The sequence below is a fragment of the Seriola aureovittata genome, chromosome 22 (assembly GCF_021018895.1).
Source record: "Seriola aureovittata isolate HTS-2021-v1 ecotype China chromosome 22, ASM2101889v1, whole genome shotgun sequence".
NCBI classification, from domain to species: Eukaryota; Metazoa; Chordata; class Actinopteri; order Carangiformes; family Carangidae; genus Seriola; species Seriola aureovittata.
The window spans coordinates 18586904-18611963 of NC_079385.1; the positions used below are offsets into that span (position 1 = coordinate 18586904).

Consider the following 25060-nt stretch of genomic DNA (forward strand, 5'->3'; position numbering starts at 1 on the left):
AAAGACTAACTAGCGGCAAATCCGCTGGAAACAAAGGCAGTCTGCCACAGGAGGATAAAAACCTTTTGATTGAAACATTTAGTCTGAGACACGATCGGCGCTCGGCGGGGGAGAGGAGGGATTCGGCTCCTGTGCTCAGTCACGGCGGCGGAGGTGCACGCAGGTATACGTGCCGTCGTGTGTCTCCATACAGGGACTGTATGTACGCGCCCCTTTACCTGAACACGAGAGCGCGGATCCTCTTTTGTCACTAACTCTAATTAGTCAGATCTGACGGTTTCAAGCAATAATTACAAACTTCGTCAGCTCATCAGACTTCCCAGCATGCACTTCATTTGGATTCAAACACTCAAGAGACCCTTCTTCTGAACTGAAGAGAGTTTCACGATGGAGGCTCATTTTTTTCCCCCTTTAGTGCATCTCAGATGAGTATGGAAGCAGCTAATCATCGCTACTCATTAGAAATCCATTGATTGATTGCTATTTTGATTGACTGATTAATAATCTCGTGTATAAACTGTGAAAATGCCCATGATGACAATTTCAAATGATTTGTTTGCTCCTTTTGCCAGAATAAATCATGTAAACAATCAAAATTGTTGTTTAATAATTTCAGATCGGTCACGGCCTGAGTTTCACATGTGTTTCCTACATTTGATCACGTCACACGTGTCGTAACGTGTCACAAATACTGCAGATTTTCAAAGTTTCAAGTGCAGTAATGTGAGTCCTGAAAAACAACAAACTGTTACACCACGAACATGTTCCAAAACCACGTTTCCCATGTGGCAGCACGTGTTCCACACAAAGAATCACATGCAAATATGACCACATGTGATTTTGATTTTTTGGTGTAAGGTGTGAAGCACGTGTAAATCCAAAGAATCAATCAACCCAAAGACAAGAAGAGACTAAGTCAATCAATCAATCAATCAATAGATATATTATATAATAGATATTTTGACAGTGATAAGGAACAAGATGTCACGTGAACATGGTCGTTACACGACATGCAAACACACTCACAGAATGTTGCATTAAACTTTTTCTCTTAAAATGTCGAGTACAGTGGTTCTCAAAGTGGGGCCCGGGGGGCCCCGAGGGGTCTTGTGGGGGTTCCTGAGGGTCCCCGGAATCAGTCACTGTAACTTCATCAATAAGTCACGCAATCAGAGAATGTGTCCTGCTAAGCTAGCAAGGAAGTGAAAATACAGCTGCTAATTCAGAGCCTGGCCTGTGGTGTGTGTGTGTGTGTGTGTGTGTGTGTGTGTGTGTGTGTGTGTGTGTGTGTGTGTGTGTTGTTTTTTTTTTTTACAGTGTACTTGTACGTGTGTGTTTCCATGTGTGCGACCGGACAACTCCCCCTCCGCCGGGCCGGGGCTCGACTTTATCAGCCGAAGGAGCGTGTCTCCTGTCTGACGGCGGCTCGGCCATATTTACTCCGTCACTCCAGCAGTCATTTCCCCTCTTTATTCTGACCGCCGACAGATAAAGGAGAGGAGACGACGGGAGAATTGCATTCGGAGGGAGAGTGTCAGTCTGGGGGCCTCGCCACTGCAGTCAATTCCCCTTGAGACAGGAGCTCCCTTTCCCTCTCTGCTAAATATCTCATTACTCCAGCTGACACCCAGCGAGCCGGGGGAAATTCAGCCCAGAATGAGAGTCCTGGCGTGGGAGAGGGGCCGAGGGATAGGGGGGGCTCCTGGTGATGCCGGTTCTCGCTGAAAAACTGGGCAGCGCATTAAAGCAACACGCCGCATTTTTCAGGCTCCATCGGCCCCGTTGGTCAACTTTGCCCTGAAATGATGAGAACATGTGGAGGGGGAAAGTGGCGGCTTCTGCCATCTGTTGGTTCTTTTCGCTCAAAGAAACAAATCACCATTGATTTTACCGTAGGGGTATTTTTAATAATTCATCATAGATTAGCAACAGCTTGAACTTTCATATATCAAACGGCGTGTGACTCCAGTGCTAATCAGCCGTGAGTGAGATGAAACATCACTGTCCGGGGAGAAACACGTCTTTACTCAGGTGACGCTGAAGGATTTCATGCATTACATGAAATCTAATGACATTTTTGATGCATTTTTGATTCTTGCTACAGCCATCCAAATGGAGCATCTTACATCAATTACTACTTAATTTAAAGTTTTACTTATTGTCTAAATATCTGCAGGAGCTGGTTAGTTACGGTTAATCATTTAATCTTGCACTTTAACTAGATATTTAAAGAAAACAAACAAACACAGAGTTCTTCCTGTTTCTGTTTCATACTACAAATGTTCCAATTCGAGACTTTTATTGTGAAGCAGTGACAGGAAACAGTGTATTTGTCACAGAGGTTTGTGTTCAGTTTTAAACATTGCAGAGTGACATCAGATCGTCAGCCTGACTTCTTCATTGAATCATGAAGTTATTTGTTCGCACTGTAAAAAGATTCAGTGAGCCGTCACCAGAAGAACCAGGACTGAAATTATAAGGATTATAACTTTAACAGGCAACAGAGAAGAAGAAGGAAAGCCGAGGAAACCCATTCGATTAGCTGATAAACACCCGTGTTTTTCCTCAGCTCTCACTCTTTTCTTTTTTCAGAAATTGAAGGGTGTATTGAGACTTTCTCAAATTAACCACAGGCACAGTTCTGTTCTCGCCACCCTTTTTTTTTTTGTGTGTTAAAATATTTGAGGAGCCTGTAATGTTTCTAAGTATTTGTTGCTGACGGGCTGTCTGTGAAAACCCTGCCGCTGGGTGCAATTATACCTCATGTTGTGTAAAACTAAGTCTGTAAACCATCTGATTTGTTTGGAATTGGCCACTTTTGAACACAAACAGCAGGGGGCGACACGACGGCTCTGCCTCTTTCTGGGAACCAAAATACTTCACTTGTCTCCTGTATATCGTTACCACTTTAAAAAAAAATACACTGGCTTTATTAATAACAGGCAATCATGTTATCCAGCGGAGGAAAACTAATTTACAGCCATGAAAAATAAAAAAAAAAGTTGTTACCGTTTTGTCTTAAATAGTCTCTGGTTTCATATATTTTAATAATAACATGTCATTAACTCGATGTCAGGTGGGATGTTTAGCTGCAGACAGTCTGTCTCCCATGTTGCACAACTTTTCACATCTTAGGAAAATAAAGCGCTCGCAGTCTCACGGGAACCTTTTCTCACCAGGAGATGTTTCTGCAGGGAAAACGCTTTCTGAGACAAATCTACAACACAAAAATACCAGTTTAGATACACATCTTTACAGCGTGTACCGTACACTAACATGTCACTCAGCGAGTCGACTGTCCCTCACAGACGCTCTCCGAACCCGGGTGGGGGTGGGGGGGGGGGGGGGATGTCATCCGGTGTCCTGACATCACCGCACACCTGTGACTGACAGGTGGCTGATCCCGTGACAACCTACAGTCTCCAAATAATACTGCAGGCCTAGCAATAAGCACCTGGCGTAATTATGGCATCCACATTTATAATTATGTAATTACAGCATGTGGAACATATATCAGCAGCCGCTTCAGGCTGTGATGACTCACTCAAAAAAAAAAAGAAAAGAAAAAAGTTCAACTTTGTCTGTGACTCTTTTTTTTTTGCGTCTCGACTTAACCAGGAAGTCACTGGGCTAATAAACCTGAAGCCGACGCTCTGAGGCAGCTGCCAAGAGCGCATCACACATCACTTCCCATCACCACCCCAAAACGCTTTAGAAGCACTCGCACAAACTGAATTTATAAGCTCTAGTGCGTTTACCTTGAAAATCAGTCTCTCGTAGCTTTCAAGAGAGTTTATGTGCTCTCAACCTTCTCCTTCTCATTTACTTACCGCTCACATGGCCTTTAAATGTCAAACCATGTGATCCTCAGCTGCTAATAGGGCGGCGGGAGGAGTTTGCGCGTTGTTTTAAGTCAAGTCAGAAACAGAGAGCATGGTAAATTTACACTGCTTGTTCACTGTTCCCTAAAATTGAACTTCTGTCTTCTCTCTAGTTTCACAATTTGCTGTTTAGTGATTCAATTTTAATGTTTTGATTTGTTGTTACTCTCAATAAAAAGTCTCCTCAGTCTTATCTTGTTTTAATAATCTTATGCAAATTTGAATTCACAGTTTAAACTCAACAGCAGCACAAACTGCAGCTTCTCTAAAACAGTGAGGACTTACTGCAGGTCTGTTGTGTTTGACTGCATTTAATAATATATTGAACTGAGGGTGTGTACTTGTACTACAGTATGTTTAAAACTAATACTACTTATACTATTCTAGCCGATCCTGCTCCGCTCCTGAATGATAAATATCCGGGTTAGGTGAGGTCACTTCCTCTTCCTCCACTCACTTTCCTCTCTGGAGCTCTAGTAACAACAGGTCGGTGAGCCAATCAGAAGAGAGGAGGCTCTGAGCCGCCACTCTTCTGATTGGCTGACTGTTTTCTGAGTGATCCAATAAAGATATAGCATTTTTAAGGTAAAAACAATCAAGAGAAACCAAATCCTGCAAGGTTTGGATGGTGGGTCCAGGTGGGTGGGGCTTGGGGCATGGCTGACAGGGCGGTTACTGCTTTGTTGTGACATCACAAAGTCACAGGAAGTCCTGACGGCTGGTTCTAAGGCCCAGTTTCTGAATACAGGCTGTGTGCGTTTCTCTGTGGACTGAGGCTTTGATACTTTCACAGTATTAATATAGAAGCTAGAGCTGATCTATAATCACACTACACATGGACACAGACCTTTACACTGGATGGAGCTTTAAGCCAAACCGTTGTCTTCCTGGTCTGTGAATTAACCTTAAAATCTTTAAATAATTTAGCAAATCCCACCTGCTATGTACCAACATATGCATTTACACACACGAGGCTTTTAGTTTAAAACACAGTAAAGTGACTCGGTGCACAAAGGTTTTAATTTTGACTGCGACTCCTTCTGTTACTAAACATATGGGACGACGCAGCTTTGCACGGCGTCTTCTACAACATCAGCCCCTGATTAATCTAATCTAATATTTTCCTTCTGTATCTGTCGCCTCTCTTCACCACAGTTGACAGATGTGTTTGTTCGCTCTTTAAACAGACACTGCTCTGTTTTCTCTCACGCTCTAGTTAAGCTCTCGCCTAAACGTGCTTGAACGCTTGTGCATTTATGGTTGTGTGTGTATGTGTGTGTGTGTGTGTGTGTGTGTGTGTGTGTGTGCAATGAGGGCAGGATGAATGTGCAAGTGTCACGTGGAAAGAAAAATAAATGAAATAAAGAGGAATCAGTGTTGATGGAATTCAGCACAGGGAGGAGCTGAGGGCTAAATGAGTCTTTATAAAGGGAGTGAATAATGTAAAACACAAATCAACACAAATACAACAGGATGAAGCCGACCCACTTCTCCTCTGGTGTGTCTTTAGAGGGTTGGACAGTGAATTACCTGTCTCGCTCATATCCACTTTCATTACGGCCTGACATTCAGGGAGCATGTGTGTTTGCGTGAGGTGTGTGTGTGTGTGTGTGTGTGTGTGCGTGCGTGCGTGCATGTGCACCTGAATGTCACGCCGTAATGAGAATGGATATGACAGTGACAGGGCCATCGACGAATGGAGCGCCCGGCCTTTTTTTTTTCTTTTCTTTTTTCTCTCTCTCTCTCCTGACATGTGGTGAGTACGTGTTGGGGAAAAAACACACACACACACACACACACACACACACACACACACACACACACACAATCTTGCTCTATCTAAGACAGTGGGGTGCAATAGAGCCAAGACAATAAGCAAACTCTATTTACCAGACCTCATTCCCTCATTCGGACACGAAGTAATTACTTTTAAATTGCAAAACTGAGGAACATTAACAAACGGATGCGGCAATTTAGGTCCGCCTGGGGCTAGACAGCTTGTTTTCAAATGGAAATGAAGGTATTTTGCCATTGTCCACTGCAATATCGCTGTGTTACGGTTTAAGGCTTTTTTTTTTTTGCGTGCCTGATAAAAGCGAGGGACACTGGCAGTGTTTACCAGGCCCATTGTGGCAGACGACTGCTCAGAGCGAGGATAATTCTAGCTTAATACTAACACTGTCGGAGGAGAGTGTCATTCCTTCTACTCGGAAAGACAGACACACTGCTGCTGCTGCTGCTGCTGCTGCTGCTGCTGCTGCTGCTGCTGCTGCTGCTCGGCCACATAAATCAACACAGACACTTCACTGATATTCGCAGGGTGACAACATAAACAACAAAAAAAACCCCTAGCTCTCTCTCTCTGTCACACACACACACACACACAGAGGCAGACGGAGGGAGGAGCATGCGTTTTCCCCATGTCAGGGTCACAGCACATCAATAGCAGCCATGATTATCATGATCAGCTCTAATGAGGGGGCTACGGGGGTGAACGCCACTCGTCTTTTTCTCCCTTTAACACAGCCTGTTATTACCAGTTTTTTGTCTCTCCCTCGCTGACTCACACATGTACACACACACTCGCATTTCGCGGTTACACCATGTAATTCTCTCCCCAATAACAGGCCTGTCATCCCGCCCTGTCACCGGGCCTGACAATGCTGAGACAAGGGCGCCCCAAAAAGAAAAAAAAAAAAAAAAAAAACGGGTTGGGGGAAACACAAAAGGCGCGGCGGCTGAGTCCCCCCATTACGGCGCCGCCGGGGTCGCTGTGCAGCTGATGAGGTCTGTAACGCCACCTGCCCATTGTGACTGCTGTGTCGGGGGGTGATGGCTTTCTGTCGCAGTTTTGAGACTTTGCCAGAGTTCGTCCTACTTTAGAAAATTCAGGATAAAGAGGAGACAGCACAGATTTCATCACAAGTGAACCGAGAAAAAAAGCCTCTCAGACACTGAGTCTGTGACATAGATCGCTCCTAAAGTCCCCATCCAGTCTACAGGTCTCTGTCCATGTGTTTGATTATAGATCAGCTCTAGCTTCTATATTAATACTGTGAAAGTATCAAAGCCTCAGTCCACAGAGAAATGCACACAGCCTGAATTCAGAAACTGAGCCTTAAAACCAGCCGTCAAGACTTCCTGTAACTTTCTGATGTCACAACAAAGCAGTCACCAAGCCCCGCCCACCTGGACCCACCATCCAAACCTTGCAGGATTTGGTTTCTCTGAGTGTTTTTACCTGTTGTTACTAGAGCTCCAGAGAGAAGCCTGAGAGAGGAGATGTCAAACTACACTGAGAAGGATTTTGGTTCTTAAAATATATCACAAATATATCTTCTGATGGATCAACACTTCAAAATAAAACACAGAAGAAGAGGAAAACATGGAGCTTTAAACGCTGATCTCTCTATTGGCTCTGATCAAACATGACTTTTTTGGCGTCTGGCGTTAAAGTTCTGCACCTGAAACCTTCCTGTCACGGCACCTTGAAGACTAAACTCAGGTAAAAGCGACTGACTCACCGTGACACACGGGGACGCCGATGATTGGCAGGAGGAGAGAAAGAGAGAAAACCTGATACTTTATCCGGACCTGTTGTAATCAGGTCAGGTCACAGAATCCTTCCTGCTGTGGAGGAGGGAGAATAAAACCCCACTTTTCTTTCCCACCTGCAGCTCTGTAGATAACGTCTACTACACGTCAGGTGTGTTATTTACTTAACGTTGTTCGTAGTGAGGTTTGTTTTTGTGTGTGTGCAGTTTCTCTGTATCTAAATCAAGCTTTAACATGGAGAATGTTGCATGTTGTTCAGGTTTTAAATCTCAAATTTGTCATTTTTGGGCTGAATGAATAAATCGAGTCGATTCTTCAACAGATTTTTCCGTCAATTTTCTCATTAATTCAACAGATACAGTATATTACAAAACTCTGCTGCCTGATTTAAACAGTTCCCAAAATGAAAGTGATTTTATTTGAGTTTAAAGAAAAAAAAAAGAAAAGAAAAGAAAAAGCACGAAAATAATTGAATCTGTGTTTAACTTAGTGTTGCTGCAGCTTTAGATTAATGTGACCGGAGCCGTGCTGGAAGTGAGATGAAAACGCTACGAGGCCGAGAGAGTACAGTAGGAGGTCGTGACTCGGGGGGGCAAACACACATTCAAACATGAGACCCACATATTACATATTAAATTGGCAGCACACTGACAAGAGTGAAGTGCAGCTATAAAAGGAGCGAGAGAGGCAGAGAGAGAGAGAGAGAGAGAGAGTTAAAGAAAGGGCAAGAGTACAGTACCTCCATAGTCTGAGACTGGTGCATGGCTTTGATTGCATTCTGTGCCATAGCTCTGGTGGAAAACGTGACAAACGCACATCCTGTAAGGGAGGGGAGAGGAGAGGAGGGAGGGATGGAGGGACAAGTGGAAGGGAGGAGGGAGGAGGGCAGAAGGGCAGGAGGAGGAGGAGGAAGGAGGAGGAGGAAGGAGGAGGAGGAAGAGGAGGAGGGGGGGAAGACAAGAAAGAACAAAAACAAAGACAAAAGGGTTGGACACGTCGTTGTTATAAAAGAAAAAAAAACAACAACCCAAAACAGAGATTGATACAGAGAACAGCTCACAGGTGGACAACAGTGTTCTCAGTCGCTGTAGGAACAACAGCCGAAAAAATGAGCACAGTGTCATGACAACCACAACCCGTCCCCGACCCCCTGTCCCACCACCACCACCACCCCCAACCCCCCCACCATCCACCGCCACCACAGGAACATCTGAGATTGGCTGTTGAAGTCTTCCCCGCCTCCCTCCTCCTCCTCCCCTCCTTCTCCTCTTCGTCTCTTTCTGTTTCCGTATTTTTTTTGTTTTTTTTGTTTTGTCCTCTCGCTCCTACGCACCGACCAAATTAGTCATACCTGAATTCAACTGCTCTCTTCTCTTCAACAACTCAACAATGTAAATCAGTCCGAATTTGCATGAAAGCGATTTGAATTCTTTTGCGCCCTGTATTGTGTGTCTGATTGGGCGCCCTCTTTCTCTCTTTGTCAAACAGGAAAAGAGATGTGGCAGCGGCGGCGGTGGTGGCGTTTAGCGGGGTGGGGGGTGGGGTGAAATATCTGCAAGGGGGGGGGGGCTCGGGAAGACGGGGATCAGTTAGGAAAAAAATCACACTAATTCAATCCACAGGAGAGACGAAGAGGAGAGAGGAAGACGTGAGAGGAGGTGTGGTCGAGCTCTCCTCCGTGACTGACACTGATTTTAGCCAATCAAGATGGGACGCAGCCTGGGGTAGTTTCAGGGGAGTTTGTTATTGGTTGTTTGCGGGCAGGGGGTGGGGGGTGGGGGGGGTGGTTGGTTGATGGAAGGTTGTGTTTGTCTGGCTGGTTAGGGAGTGATTAGAGGAGATAATGTGAGAAGTGCTTCAACAACCCCCCAGGCTAATAATATGCTAACAAACTCACCAAGCCATGTTAGCGCAGCCAGGCCTGAACTGATTACACACATGCTCACACACACACACACACACACACACACACACACACACACACACATGTTCAGGTTCGGCTGGCTGACTCGTGGCTTGGCTACAGAGGAAAAAACCAATAGCCTGGGTCATCAGATAGACTCTCCCTGGGTGTGTGTGGATGGGATGAAAGGGCAGAGAGGAAAAAGAGAGGAGAAATTGTGAGGATGGATAATGCAACAGAGAGAGAGAGAGAGAGAGAGAGAGAGAGAGAGAGAGAGAGAGAGAGGGAGAGAGAGAGAGGGGGGAAGGACAGATGTGTTGAGGAATAGATGTGATCATTGTCCTCTTCCACCTCTATCAGAAGCCGGCTGCTGCGGTGATAGAACGAGGCTGAGAGTGACGGATGTTCAGCTTTTTCTCCTGCTATGCGCAGATTTTCACACGGACCCCCCCCCCGCCACAAAGCACAAGTGCGTCCTTGTGGAGGCGCCGTGCAGCTACAGCGGCAGCAGAGTCATGTTTTCTGCGGCTAAAACAGTGACAACACCAGGCATTCCCCCCCCCCATACCCCCCCCCCCCGTGAATAATGACTGTCCTCGCTCAGAAGCAAAGGCAGAAGTAGTGTGACGTTATTTTAGTAACTTCCTAGGGAGAAAGTTGAGGTGACACTGACTGACTTTCACAGCGGATTATCAAGGTTCCCAATCCCACCTCTTACCTAAAGTCACCTTTGGTTTCCTTTCGTCAGCCATTTCTAAGCTTTCCTCAGTATTTTTAGTCGCCTAAACTTAAGCAAACGTAAGTGTTTGACTCAGAAACTGGACATGGAGAGACCAGATCGCCAGAATGACGAATCGAACAGCAGTGTTTAACCAAACCTCTTCTGTGGCGGTTTCTATGTTGCAGTTTGGGGATGAGGACTTGAAGTTGAAACTGAATCAGCAGCACCCAAGAAGCTGTGAAATGTTGAATATCCTTAAGAGTTTGAAAGACGGTGAAATAAATTCAACTTCAATCTAAACTAAAACGTTGATATTAAAGCTTGTTTGAAGAAAAAATGCTAGTCAGTTGCCCTTGAGTTAACATTTTTTGTCGGCTTTTTGCTGAAATCCAGGTTTGACCAGGTTTTTATTTTGCGGACTGTCAGAACCAATTTCTGTTATTCAGTGTCACACAGATTGTTCTTTTTTTTTTTACCTATGGACATTCTTCTGATCTTGTATAAAACATATTTGACCTCATTCTTTCCATTTTTATGTCCTTGTCAACCGGAGGTTATAGTTTACCTCTTTTATATAAGACTACCTTAGCGATGTAACATCGGCGAGGTATGAAGGTAATAAAAAAAAAAAGAGACTGGAGCTTATCAGATTCTGTGGCGCTGACCTAGTAAACACTTTGATGTGTCCTTTACAGTTCCAGGCTGCAGTGCTATAGCTGGTATTACTGTAGATAGGACATTTGAAAAAGGGGTCATTTTTTCATCTGATTCAGGGGACTGTCTATTTTAGACGGGCCACAATCTGTCATTTAACTGCTTATTTTCCAGGAGGTTGCCCCAGAACTGGATCAGTTCTGGAGGGGTGGGGGGGGGGGGCTTCCATTTGGGTTAGCCCTCCAGACTGGACTTGACAGGTCCTGAATCTATTTATAAAGCTACTCAGCTACCATGTCTTTGGTTGTCATCTAATAGAAACTCCTGAGTTTGTCTCCAACTGGAAGACAAATCTATCTTTAGCCATTTTCTGCAGCTTGAACCTTGAGGCTTCTAAATAAAGAATTCCTCATCACCTGAATATTGATTCATTAATGTCAAAGCTGTTAATGACGAGGGGGTAAAGAAAAGACTTGGAGTAATAGCCATGCTTTCTGGCTGGTTGGTGCGTGTCTTATTTTTCACGGCGCAGAGATGGGACGTGGCTTGAGCGCTAAAAATACCTCACGGGCCGCATTCTGTCGTCAGCAGAGAACCAAACAGTCCTTTAATGAAAGTAGGGTAGCTCCCCAGGCCCTGCCATCCACTGGTGGTGTGATCCATATTTTATTAATAGCGGGGATGGCGGAGCACTCTTCTGATTGATACCGCGATTTAATAGGAGCTCAGCAGCGCAGCTAGGTGGGACTGAGGACCTCTGGGAGTTACAGGCACATAGAAAAATCCTTAAAGACCTATTTATCACCAACCTGGTTAGGGGTGTTTGTTTACTAGCCAGGCCCAAACTGGACTAGCAGCATTTTCTCTTTGACTAGTGTCGGCTGCTAAATGTTTTTTTATTACTTCTGCAGAAACAAGGATGTGGCCATCGTGTCTGAAATATTCATGAGGACAAAAGAGAGGAGCTGAAAAGGGATGGAAGAAGGAAAGAGGGAAGGGAGGGAAGGAGGCCGATGTGGGATGTCTGGGAAAAAGAGGACAAATTGATGCAAGGGAGGATTCTAGGACAGCCAGGGTGAATGTAGAGACAGGGAGGGTGGTGCTGCTGGAAGAAGCAGCGGGACATGGGAGTTTGAGTCGTTTAGTTTGCAGCAAAGATTGGCTCTGAGACAGAGACAGCCTTGAGGAGGAAGAGAGAGAGAGAAGGCACATTGAGAAAATAAGACTGGAGTCAACGATAACACATCCATAACGTCCGACAAGCACAGAAAAAAATATACGTGACCGACAGATCCACACGGAACCTGTGTGACGATGACAGTGACAGTTCGTGTGACAGGAGGAGGAGGAGGAACAAGGAGGACAGAGAGTTTCAAAAGCCCCTCCATCTCCTCAGCACATAGAAACCACAAAGGGGAGAGAGGGAGGGTGGGGGGGGGGGGGGGGAGGTAGGGAGTATCGGGAGGATGGAAGAAATCAGGTGTGTGGGTAAGCAGGTGTGTGAATGTGAGTTTGAGGGGGAGGAATGGCCGGTGATGGAAGGAGTCCCTAATCCCCCACAAGGAGGATTTACAGAGGTGCAGAAGCTGAGATTGGACTGACAGATGAGACAGTGGGTTTTTCAGCCGGCGGCACTCACCGGATCTGGTCGTACGTCAAACTTTTAACGGTGACTTTGGCCATTTTTTATTTTTATTTTTTAGACCGGTTTGTCTGAGAACACGTTCGCCTCAAAACTCAAACAGGTGGCGACGAATCCGACTGGTTTGACGTCTTGTTAATGGGACTGACTGGTATTTAAACGCGGCCCCCGGAGCACTTTCTTTAGAGTACATTACGTGGCAATCATGTCGAGCAAACCGCCGCCGACTGTTTGCCTCCGCCGGGCCTTCGTGGCCCAATCAAGACGGATTTTTGAGATGTTGCCACGTTCGGAGTCATGATCAAATTTGCTCTTGTGGTCACAGATTATTTGCCGTAGTCGGTCCTGCCAAACCTCAGAGCGGCCAAATCTGGGGGATTATTGTATTCCCCCAACTGAGAAGAGGGAAGATGAACGGATACTACAGCGAGTCACGATTTGCGTTTATTAATACCGACCGAAATGTGTTTGTGTAACTGAGTGTAGCTGTCAAGTACCAAATTAAATGACTGGTCACATTCAGATTCCTCTTCACTTATTCCTTGATCAAACACTTTATGGAAGGAGTCAAAGTTTTTCCAGTTTCAGATGGTGATTTTATTTACGTTCGGCTGCTGGTATTTAAAACGGTTGCGTAGAAAAACGTATTCGTCAAGGTGTAATAACTATATTTGGTGATTTCTGCATTTTGCATCCATATCCTTAAACATCATCTTGTCTTTTTCCTTTATTTTCATTTCTTTCCTTCCTTAAGGCATTTTATAACCTCTCTTTTGAAAGGTTCGAACATGACGATGATTACTTGCTTACTTTCCCCTCGATCCTTCGTGATTATTTAATCTTTTCCCCATCAGTTAAGGAAAGGAAAAGGCTGCTTTAACACGGCTTTGAAATAATTGAATTCTTCCGTGGAATATATCAGCAGCCCAGCGGCAGAGCGTGAGTGTAACAGAGCAGCAGCTCGTCTCGTTGGGACTGCAGGTTTACCAGCGCCCCTCAGTCTCAGTGTGGAAGTGTCAAAGAGCTTAGGACTGGCTTACGGTGAGGCTAAACTGGAACCGCAGGAGAGGTGAAGGATATGAATGGAGGTTAGGAGGTCGGAGGAGGTGGAAGAGGAGGAGGGAGGGGGAGTGATCGGAGAGGGGGGGGGGCTGAGGCTGAGAGAGCAAGAGGGGGGAGAAAAAAAGGAGAGAGAGAGAGAGAGAGGGGGAAAAGAGATATATAGAGCGAAAAAGGAGAATCATGTATTCACAGCGGCTGCGACGGCCTCAAGATGTCGCTGTAGTTCATTCGTGTTTTTACCTCCGCGTGACTCTTTTCAAAACCTTGTTGGAAATCTGGACTGTTTTAAAAAAAAAAGAAGAAGCAGCAGCTGGTTGATAACAGGATCTAATACAAGCACAAAGGATCCATTACACAAGCTCAATTTCACTGTCCAGGTCAAACCGAGAAACATCTCTGAAAAAATATTACTATCTCTAATGGATTTAAACAGAACAGGTTTTAATTTATGTCAGATTCCAGCTACAATGGATAAAAATGAACCTGTGACCTTGCGATATCAGTGTGTGTACGCTGCTAACCAACACACACTCGCACTCTTTCTACCGGCTGGTAAAGGAGAAAAAGGGCCGAGCCTTCACTGCCCAGTGATCATGAATGGTTCGAGGTCGACTTTCATTCAGGAAACTGTGTTTACACATGTAAGCCTGCGCTTGTTGCGGTGCCGTCGGGTGGAACAGGGGAGTCGGTCCCTGCCAGCTCTCTCACCGATCGCCTCCGCGGGTCGGGGAAAAAGCCGGGAACCTCCGACGCGGAGGAATCTCGGCCAAGTCACTGAGACCTTATGATGTAATCTGACACCGTGAGCGTCTCACAAGGCGAAAATACTGTGTATGACATTTCGGATGAAAGGGGCGGATTTGATTTTATAGTCCCAGACAAACGTCCATCACACAGTATTTAAGCCTCATCATTTTTTTTGGTTTTTTGAAAGGAGGCAGAAAAGTTTAAAACCAGCAGTCACCTTAACTTTATATCCCTGAAAGTTTTTTTTTTTTTTTTAATGTTCCCTGCTGCCAAGAGACACTAATCACCACCAGTTTACAGTAAACAACATCCTGCGACACTGACAGCTCATGAAAAACTTCCAGTAAAAAAGACAGTGAGGGAAAAACATTTGAAAGCAGCGAAATGAGCTGCTGATTATGCAGGAAAAAAAACCTTCTATGTAGGTAAAAAATAAATTGCTAAAGAAAAAATTCGTTGAAATGATGTTTTTAAAGTCAGTTTTTCAACAGTTTTGCTGCTGTTTGATTTTTTTGTTAAATAATGACAATAAATGCAGTTGAATAACTATTTTTTGTTGCATACATAAAATCTAAAAAATAATGAGCCGTCACATTTATTATCATCTACATTAACGGCTCAGACGCCACCATCAACCAGCCGACACTTTCCCTCCAAGACTTTGAGTTTGAGTCACGAGACAAGTCGACACAATGAACCGCAGAAGCAGCTGGAGGCCGTTCAGCCGGAATATTCAGGTGAGGAGCATCAGGTGCGGAGGGGAGGGGAGCTGGAGCGACACGCACCTCTGCTGAGGCCGTCGGGCCCTCGGAGGATCCGGCACTCCTCGATCTGTCCGAACGCGGAGAACATGACCCGGATGTCGTTCTCGTTGCACTTCTTCGACACCATGCCGATAAACAACTTCCTGTCTTCCACCGCTGAGGAGCCAAGAAGAAGAAGAAAAAGAGGATGAAGCAAACAGTGTGAAGGAGTGAGTGGATTCAACAACAGTTATAATCATCTGAGTTTCTGTGCTAAGCTAAGTTAACTGACTGCTAGCCTCGTATTTACCACACAGACATCATTTATCTCTCAGCACAAAAGCAAATAAACATGTTTCCCAAATGTTGAACAAATCCTTTCACCTTCGTACCGTCGTTTATAAAACATGAAGTATAAAACTATTACCCAGTAACTGCATAACACCTTTAGTTTTAGTTGAGTCTTATGGTCAATAAACCTCATTCACATAAAAACAGATGTTTATATGTGACCCGTTGACCCATTGCAGTGGCCGGGTCAAACAGATGCTATAAATTTTGAATAAAACGCTCAAAATTCAATGAAAATAGTGATTATTAATTACATTTGCAAAAAGTGTAGTAAGGAACCATCCATGTTATTTTCAGGCATTTGAAAAATTTCCCCCGAGCTCGACAGGAGGGTGAACTGTACGTTTATTAGGGCGTACTGTAGCGCTGGAATCCAATGTTCCTAAATCATGTGACAATAATAATAAACGGCTGAATAAGGAGAGGAGAAGTAAAAACAGAATGAAAGTAAAACAAAGACAAGAAAGAAAGAGAAAAAAAAACAAACAAAAGATAAAACAGAAACAGAAAAATCCAGAAAAATGAAACGAGACAGAAGAAAAACACAACAATCGAAAGGAACGGTCAAAGACGGAAGGAAAGAAAGAAAAGAGACAGTGGGAGAGAGATGAAGACAGACAGAGTTCATGTATTTCATCATGGCTCTGATCAATGTCTCATTATCACTTCAACACCGACTGCTTGCTGAGACTCTCCAGCTCGTCCTCTCTCACCCTCGTCCTCCCTCCACCTCTCCTCCCCTTCTTCCTCTCTCCTCACCCTTCCTCCCTCCCCCCACGGGTCCCTCGCTTTCTCCTTCGATGACACAATCCCTCCTTCTCAGGTGCAATCTCGAGGAATGGCAGGCGGCTGCAGGTAACGCTGAGAAACTTTTAGTGTCTGTGTGTGTGTGTGTGTGTGTGTGTGTGTGTGTGTTTGTGAGGTTAAGAGTGAATTAAGCTGAGAGCGGAATCAGAAACAATGTGTGTGTGTGTGTGTGTGTTTATGTGCTTCCACCACATTCAATGTAATGCTAATCCAATTCATTTTTAATGAGGAAACTGTCAGCTCTTACCGCGAGGCGAAAGAGATAAGCGGTCTGTTGCACTCTGGGAAATCAATAGCGCACTTGTTTATTTTGCTGTTTGAATTGTTTGTGTGTTTAAAAAACAAACCGTCGGGATACGCTGCCAAGATAAGTGTTGTTTCAAAAAGCTTTAACTCCTTTGTACACAGTGTGTTTGTGCGTGTGTGTGCGCATCACTCCAGAGGAAGATTACCACAAGTCTAACAGCAATGTAATTAATTTACTCTGTGTCGATAGAAAAGAAAAGAGAGGAGATATCGTTACAATTGACTGTTTCTGTTTTTTCGGACGAGGCGCAGGCGGGCGGGCGATAAGACTCATAAAGCCGGCTCCGGGATGATCTGGAGTCAGCTTTGCATTCTGGGATGAACTGGAGCAGATTTGGCTTCATGCTGAGTTTCAACACATTAACAAAGACAAAAAAAGATTTACCAATAATGTTATCTCTGTGTTCCACTGTACATCTCCTCCTCTCTTTCATCTCCTCCACTGACTAAACTAATAAAGCTCCGAGCAGCCGTTCGTCACTGTTACAGCGCCTCTAACACTGGGTTTATTAAAGGTCATTACCATTAAGTGGATGGATACGTTACGTACGGTCCACTCTATATTTCACCATTTCTGGCTGTGAGTAGCGGCCGCTTTATTAAGCGCCGCCATCGTTACCCCGGCGGTTATGTCTCATAAAGTCGTATTTCGCCATATTTCAGTGGAGCGGATGATGGCTTTTATAAGGATTCCTCCTCCGCCTGGCTGGGTGCTGTCATTTTATCGCATCGCCCTGCGGTGGACAGTGATGCAGCAGGTAGCTCGTGATCTATCCGTCGTCTGTGTGTCGGTCTGAAGGACCGCTCTGTGCTTTTTTCGAATGCACACACACATCTTTCCTGCAGGTGCCAGAAAAAAAAAGAAACCCCTTTAAAACTGTCACTACATTTAAATGTCCGGTTCATCCAATCATGGTTTTATAGTATCCATTTTCATATTCTGCTCAATTACTCCGCGTTAAGGGTCACTTCACCCAAATTGCAAAAACACACATTTTCTCACTTAGTCATGCAAATAATTTCAGTTTTATTTGCTAAAATGTGTCTGATATCTGCTGCTGACAGACACGACTTTTCATTGAGAAAAAAAAATATTTGTCCACACTCAATTATCCAGAGTCACCAGAAAATTTGTTCCTGGAACGACAGATAATTGTGAGATTTAAAAAAAAAAAATGTATTTATGTATTTATTTTGATGTGATTTTAAATTTGCTGAGCCACAGAATATGAAATCACACTAATCTTCATTATATTTGAGCGGGAGCAACGAAAGGCTCGGCAGTGAAAGATGCCGAAACAGAAACCAACAGGTGACAAAGCCGCAGCTGAGAAAGTGAAGGAACAGCTGAGAGAAAGAAGCTGCCACCGCCACCGCCATCATCATCATCATCATCATCATCATCATCATCATCATCATCATCAGTGCCTTCAGTTCTTACATCCATGTTAGTTTGGGTCACTGGATCACATGACACCAGAACTCTCGACTTCATGCTGAGTTTGGAAGAACTGCTTTATTCGTTGGCGCCTTATTAGATCGTTATAGATTCTCAATCTCTGTTTGTACCTGTTTTAATTGATTCTTTTCATTACATTATTTACTAATTGTTTGTTTTATGTTCTTTTTTTTATTTTACTTGTACTTTCCCCCCTCAATGATTTTTGCGTTTAAATAAAGACATAATATTGACGCCGTGCAACATGAGCCTCAATCAGCTGGGAGAGATCAAAAAGATGAGGTCATTTAACCTGCAATGATGAGGCGACATCATCCTGCCTCAACAGCTGTCTGCGGGGGCGAGTGAGAACTCACAGAATATGTTGTGGGAGATTAATATTTTAGATCGAGGAACTGATGGATTGATTTGTCGTGAGGGTGTCACGTGACACCCAGCAGCAAGTTAACACAAGTCAGCAGCTGTTGTTCTTTTGTTTCCCTGACACCCTGGAAACTGTGTCAGGGTCTTTTCTCCACTAGCGACCGGCAGCTCTCGACATTCAGGAAGAATCTCTTTCACAATTTGGGTGAAGTGAGGCTTTAAAGGTGAAGCGACTGACACCCAAAGCAGCGTCTGTGTCCGACCCTCGTCCACAGAACTCCAACGTTAACGACAGCATCGCCTTTTTAGTTTCCAAATCTACCTCGGCTAAATATCAGTGAACGTAATGAACCTGACAAATTGCACCCAGTGTTACTGCTGCATCAAAATGAAACCAATTAAAAAAACAGATTGGAATAGCAGAGCAACAAAACTCAGGCCTTGTAAAACTGTCTTCAAAGACACAATGAAATGTTGTAAAGCTCTTATCCTGTTTCTCTGCTGTAATTGTTCGTCTATCTCTTAGTATATATGATAAATATATATATATATCATTTATTCATACAGCACCAATCAGACACAAGGCAATTCAAAGTGCTTTACAGAGGTGTGGAAATACATTAAGAGCAGAACATTAAGATGACATTAAACTAGCATTTAAAGACACTAAAAACAAATGATAATAGATAAAAGTATTTCAATAAGTCGTATGAAGATTGTTTTAATAAAATCAGGTAAGAAACTACGGGACACTGTTTTAAAAGAAGTGCTGCAGTGATAAAAGATTAAAAAGATCCCGTCATTTAAAACTACATTTGCCTTCTTTTGTCGGTGGCTCGAACGGCAGGTAGCTGCAGGGTCAAAGGTCGCAGGTTGTTTATCCCCCCCGTTCTCCAGAGGCTCCCTGAGTGAAAGGTCAGGAAATCAAAAGCCCCCGCTCGTGCGTTACGTTCACAGACGCTCGGGTAACATTTGAGTCACGTTTGCTCCAGAAGAAGAAACTCCAGCACGCCGCTGCTCGGGGGGGAGATAATGTTCTTCTTCTTTAACAATGAAACTGTATTTATGAGACGTTTTAAAGATTTTACATCTTCAGTCAATGAGGTTGAGGCTTGGGCGCCTTTCATGGGATTTGTTGACGGTCAGAGAAACAACAGAAAAAAACAGCATCATCATCCTTTAAACGCTTCCTCCGGCTCCCACTATCCGACAGCTCGCTCATTAGACTGAGAAGGAACGGAGGATGAAGAGGAGGAGGGGGAGGAGGAGGAGGAGGAGGAGGCTCGCTATAGGAAATCAATTCACAACTGGATCTGCAATATGTAGTCTGAAGACGGGGTGATGTGAGGACAGAGTGTGTGACAGTGCTTACGAGTGTGTGTGTGTGTGTGTGTGTGTGTGTGTGATAGATGAATTTATTGTGTGTGTGTGTGTGTGTGTGTGTGTGTGAGGAGAGCATACAGTATGTTTGTATGAGCGCACAGCCACAGGGGAGAGAGGCCGGTTCAGCACGAGGCCAAAACGATTCAACTCTCCCTGACCTCCTTCTGAAGCACCTTAATAATTCATCACACATATAAAAATATATTTATATATATCAGCATTTCCCCGCCATCGCTCTCTCTCCCTATTCCTCTCCATGTCTCTCGCCCAATCTCTCCACCCCCTCTCTCCTCCCCAAACACATGGGTGAGATAGCTATTACCAAGCAAATTCAAGAAAGCTACTGATGCATGTGTGTGTGAGATTGACACTGTGTGTGTGTGTGTGTGTGTGTGTGTGTGTGTGTGTGTGTGCGTGTGGCCACTCACCGTTAGATTTCTCACTGTCTGCAGGTTTCATCTGAATTGGGTGATGCATCTGTGGAGACAAAGAAGAAGGACAAAACACATTAAATACACACACAAACACACACAAACACACACACACACACACACACACACACACACACACACACACACACACACACACACACACACACACACACATAAATACAGTCAGACACACGCTGTGCTTCAGGTGTCTCATACCCAGATGTGATTCAACACTGTGACTGACACACGCTGGAAGAAAAGTGTCGTTTGTTTCTCGCACCAGGTACAAACCTGGGGAAGCCCTGAAAACACTTCAGAAGGTGGTGGGAGGACAGGAGAAACAATAGAAGAAGGTAAAGTATTGGAGGAAGAAACAAGATGAAGAACAAGGAGAGAAAAATGGAAAAGAAAAAAGAGACCAAGAGCAAGAACGAGGAATAAACAAGTGAGAAGAAGAGAAAAGGAAAAAGAAAGAGGAAGAACAAGGAGCTTAAACACAGTGTAGCTGCTAGCTAATGACCACAAACACACAGCTGACTTTACTGAATGAACTCTCTCAGCCACACACACACACACACACACACACACACACACACACACACACTCACAATGTTATACAAATACATTAATAAAATCAAATTAATTCATTAAAATCGAAGACAAAAAAGGCAAAAAAAAAAGAAAATAACAACAAATACAAACAACTACTAATAACGATAATAACAACAGTGACTGAAGATTAAAATTAGGTTAAAAAATAACCAACAAGTTCCTTATTAATGATCATATTCAAATACTACGTAGTAAAACGTGTTTTTTTTAAGAGGAGCTGCTGTTCTGTGCCATTAAATATTTCTTCTTGAGACAGGAAGTAAGAAGCAGCTTCTTGATGCCTCGTGTTAAAAAGGTTGTGGCCACTAATGGAAGGAAATGACCTTTCAACTTCCTCTGCGGATTGTTTTACTTCATAAAGAGAGGCCAGTTATTTGTGTTTCCCCTCGCTCTCGCGGACCAGAGATGGAGGTCCAGATTGCGTGTTTGTTCCAGGTGTAAACGGGGTCTAATGTTTGCGTTTACACTTGTCCTGTTAGATGCCGGGTTTCTCTCTGATGTGCCCGAGAGACAGTTTAATGGAGCTGAATGATGGAGGTGTTTTAAGGTGGTGGATCTTCTTTTATGGAAAACAAGAAAACACTTCACAGATGAGAAGCCTTTGTCTCTCCCCCCCTCCTCCCCCTCTTCCCTCTCTGTCTCCCCCCTCCTTCAATCTTTCCTCCTCTGTCCCTTTTTTATTCCCTCCATCTCTCTTTCCTTTATGGGAGATTATGTGGCTGTTTGATCTGCAGAGAGACGAATGACAGTGATTCTCCAAATCTAGCCCAGTATCAATCACACTCAGAGTCAAATACCAGCCGTGAGTGAGTGTGTGTGTGTGTGTGTGTGTGTGTGTGTGTGTGTCCGTGCGGGTGTGTATGTGCCCTGTCTTACCCATAACGCCCCTGGGCTCAGTCACGCTGTGACAGAAGGCTTTGATCTTCCAATTCTATCACACACCTTTATCCCAACTCTCTCCCTCTTGCTCTCTTCCTTATCATCCTCACTCGGCTTTTTTTTTTCTCTCTTCTCCCAGACACACACACACACACACACACACACACACACACACACACACACACACACACACACACACACACACACACTCTGTCCGTTGATTAGTTCCCAAATCTGCCTGATGGGGGCAGTCAACGGCGGAGGAGGAAGAAACAAAGGGTGCACGGTGAACAACCTCCACCTGCCACAGATCTGCACATCCACCCACCGTTACTGCCTCCCTTAAGATATAACAGATGACAAAAACCAAAACCAAAATAAATAAATTAAACTGCGCGAAATCTAAGAGTAATTCAGTGAAGTTTGGACACTTTGACTCGTGGTTTGTGATGCACTTCAGTTGCATACAGCACAGGGAAAAGAAAGAAAGAAGCAACGAACATTAGAAGTGAAATGAAAAAGGAAGAAAGAGGAAAAGAAACAAGCCGATTTAAGTGAAGTTCTGTCAGAGCTTCGACATCCAGTTTGAAGTAAACATCAGCTGCAAATGTCTAAATGTAGGAAAAAGAAAATCAGAAAAGAAAACTTCAGTTAGAAAGAAAAAGAAAAAGGTAGAAAGAAACTATAAAATTTAAGGTGTGGCTACTGAACATCTAGAAGCTACAATAAGACAGAAAACAAAAAAGAAAAGGGAAAATTCTGTGAAGGTAGAAAAAGAAAAACTACCATAAAAAAGAAAAGTGAGAGAGATTAAAAAGATGGATGGATGGAGGGATAGATGGATGGAAGGCCTGTAGTTTGCAGCAGCAGCAGCAAATGTCTGCATGAAGAGAGAAATAAAGGAGGATATAAAGACAGGGAAGCAAGACAAAGAGATGAAGAAAAAAAGGGAAGAAATAACAGACAGAGACGTGATGAGAGAGAGAGAGAGAGAGAGAGAGAGAGAGAGAGAGAGACCATCACCAGAGTACAACTAAAATGAAGAAGACAAAGGATCAGAAGGAAGAATAAAGGTCCAAGAGAGACGGAAGGAGGGAAGAGGGTTACAGACGGTGGACGGACAGGAAAGCCTTCAGGCTGCAGTCTCATCACAGTATCACTAACACAAGGACAGATGCAGGGACATGGAGGAGGTGTGTGTGTGTGTGTGTGTGTGTGTGTGTGTGTGTGTGTGTGGGATGAAGCCACATCAAAAGGAGGAAAGTCGTGTCAAAGCAAACCTGGAAGTCACATCAAGTCAGTTCTTGTTAATCCATTTCAAAGTCTGTCCTCCAAAGGCAAAAACACAAAAACACAAAAACACAAAACCCAAAAAAAACAAACAAAAGCCATGACAGCTTCCGCCATGCTGCCGTCATTCACCGCTGAAAAACACTGCCAAAAGCTGCCATACACACACACACATACACACACACCTACACATGTATACAGACATAAACAGCACACACACACACACACACACACACACACACACACACACACACACACACACACACACACACACACACACACACACACACACACACACACACACACACAGGTAGAAAAATCCCTGTCTGGCTTTCAGGCGTCTCCTCCTCAGGTCTGTCTACCGAGAATGCCCGGCGGGCGGCGGCGCTGTCGACATGTTTGATCTGAGCGAGCTCCCGCCGAGACCCACAAAGCAAGACTCTCCTCCGCTACCCCACAATTCCACAGTGCTGTTTCTTCTCGCCCGGCAGGCCCGCAGCCGCAGTCTGCCATTCATTATGCGCTCAGCAGGGGGCCCCGGCAAAACTACTAAGTCCTCGCCGCGCTCAGGCTCATAAAGAAGCACAGAGAACCAAAAACTTAACTACATAACGCCATGTGTGCAGCCGGCTTGATGCTGCGCTGGCATTTAGCTTCCACTAATGTATGTGTCTAGTCAGTAGTCTGCTCCGTGTACTTCCTGTTTACCTGCTTACCATGAGAGTGAGAGCTCTTCCTCCTCCTCCTCTTCTTCTTCTCTTCCAAGTACAGAGTCTGTTTTCTTTGCTGAATCTTTAATTGAAGTGGCCCTCATAAGCCACTCTAAGCTACTGCAAAATAATTAATGATGAGAACATGATTTACAAAATATGAAGAAAAAAAAAGAAAAGAGGAGCTGAATACTTTACAGGGCAGCTGTACACTTGATGACAAAAAGTTTGATTGAATGTAATTCCCTGATGTTTGATTATCGCGTGGTAAAAAGTTTGCCCGTGCTTCAAGGGGCTTATTATCTGCTCGTAATGCATCTGCAGTGCACTCCAAGTAAAGTGTCACCATTTGTTTTTAATCATTTTCAGAGCACCTGAATTGCCTTATTACAAACTGCATAGTTCAGTTCTGATTGACTGAGTCACGCTGGGCTGCTGCTGTAAAATACATGATAAATGCACACCTTTTGAAAATCGATTAACATTTAATTTACATATTAATGTGCAGACTGAAAGTCACCACTCACACGGCTAATAATGAGGCGCTGAGCCACCATGTTGTTACTGTTTAAGAACGACACTGCTGAGAATAACAACTCCTCTTAGCTGCTCCACAATCACTGCAAAGCAATCTGTTATATTTATTAACCTGCTATAAAACTGATCTGGATTCACAGCTATTCAGCAGCTGCTACACACCGGCTCCGGGATCAGTGGAGATTATTGGTTTGTTCGTATCTAAATTAAATTCAACCTGTTGATTTCATTCATTTCTACGGGTTCAGCTTGGTTCAACTCTCAGTTCACTTTATTGCCATTTGTTTAACGTATTTGAAGGTTCGGAGAGGAGCTCCTCCTCCTGACTTCAACATTAGACTGCGACTGGTACTTGATATGTTCATTGGTGCGTTTAAAAGTGTTTCTAATTATTCCTTTAATGTCCTGTAAGTTTTAGCTACTGGCTAAAGTGTCATGGAAGCTGTACCGCCTCCTCTCCTACCTGCGCTAGCACTGCTAGTGCTTTGAAAACGTGTGTATGTGTGGTTCGATTAGATTGATGTTTTTAGCCACTGTGGTCATTTATTTTTGAAGAACAGTCTGTTATTGTTCTAAATCCTAAAATCCTCTAAATTACCCGAACTCAATGAAAACCCAAGGAACGCGTCTTTGAATTGCAGCTAGCTGCTAGCTAGCGGAGCAGCAGCTATAGCTAGGAGAGACGAATGGGTTTCAGTTGATTTTAAACTACTTCAAAGCTGCATTATGTGATATTTTCACCACAAGCAGGGTGGAGAAACTACACAACAAGATGACAAACACATAAACCTGACAAAGTTGCTGTGGAGCTAATGTGTTAGCAAAGAGTATCCTACTTATCCTACAGGCTGTTTTTATCCACCTGACAAACGCAAGTCGGGTATTTACTCTTCCTTTTAGCTCTGTTTCTGATCTCCACTATTTCTTGAGAAAAATATCTGCCTCTTTAAGGTGCTACATGTTCCACCAGGTTTTCTTCACCAGCTAGTTGCTAACTTTGCTAGCCTTGTCTGTTTTGTGCTGA

At 44.1% G+C, this 25060-nt stretch overlaps 1 protein-coding gene across 34 annotated transcripts in view; it reads right to left on the reverse strand.

The window, feature by feature from the left end:
• The window catches only part of celf2 (cugbp, Elav-like family member 2), a 197371-nt gene that overhangs the window by 28165 nt on the left and 144146 nt on the right, over positions 1 to 25060 (reverse strand). For all 34 annotated transcript variants that reach the window (XM_056367321.1, XM_056367349.1, XM_056367347.1 and 31 more), the window contains 3 exons: positions 20006 to 20054; positions 14951 to 15085; positions 8176 to 8255 (listed from right to left, as the gene is read on the reverse strand). In XM_056367321.1, coding sequence (XP_056223296.1) covers positions 8176 to 8255; positions 14951 to 15085; positions 20006 to 20054 — 264 coding nt within the window. The remainder of the gene's footprint in view (positions 1 to 8175; positions 8256 to 14950; positions 15086 to 20005; positions 20055 to 25060) is intronic.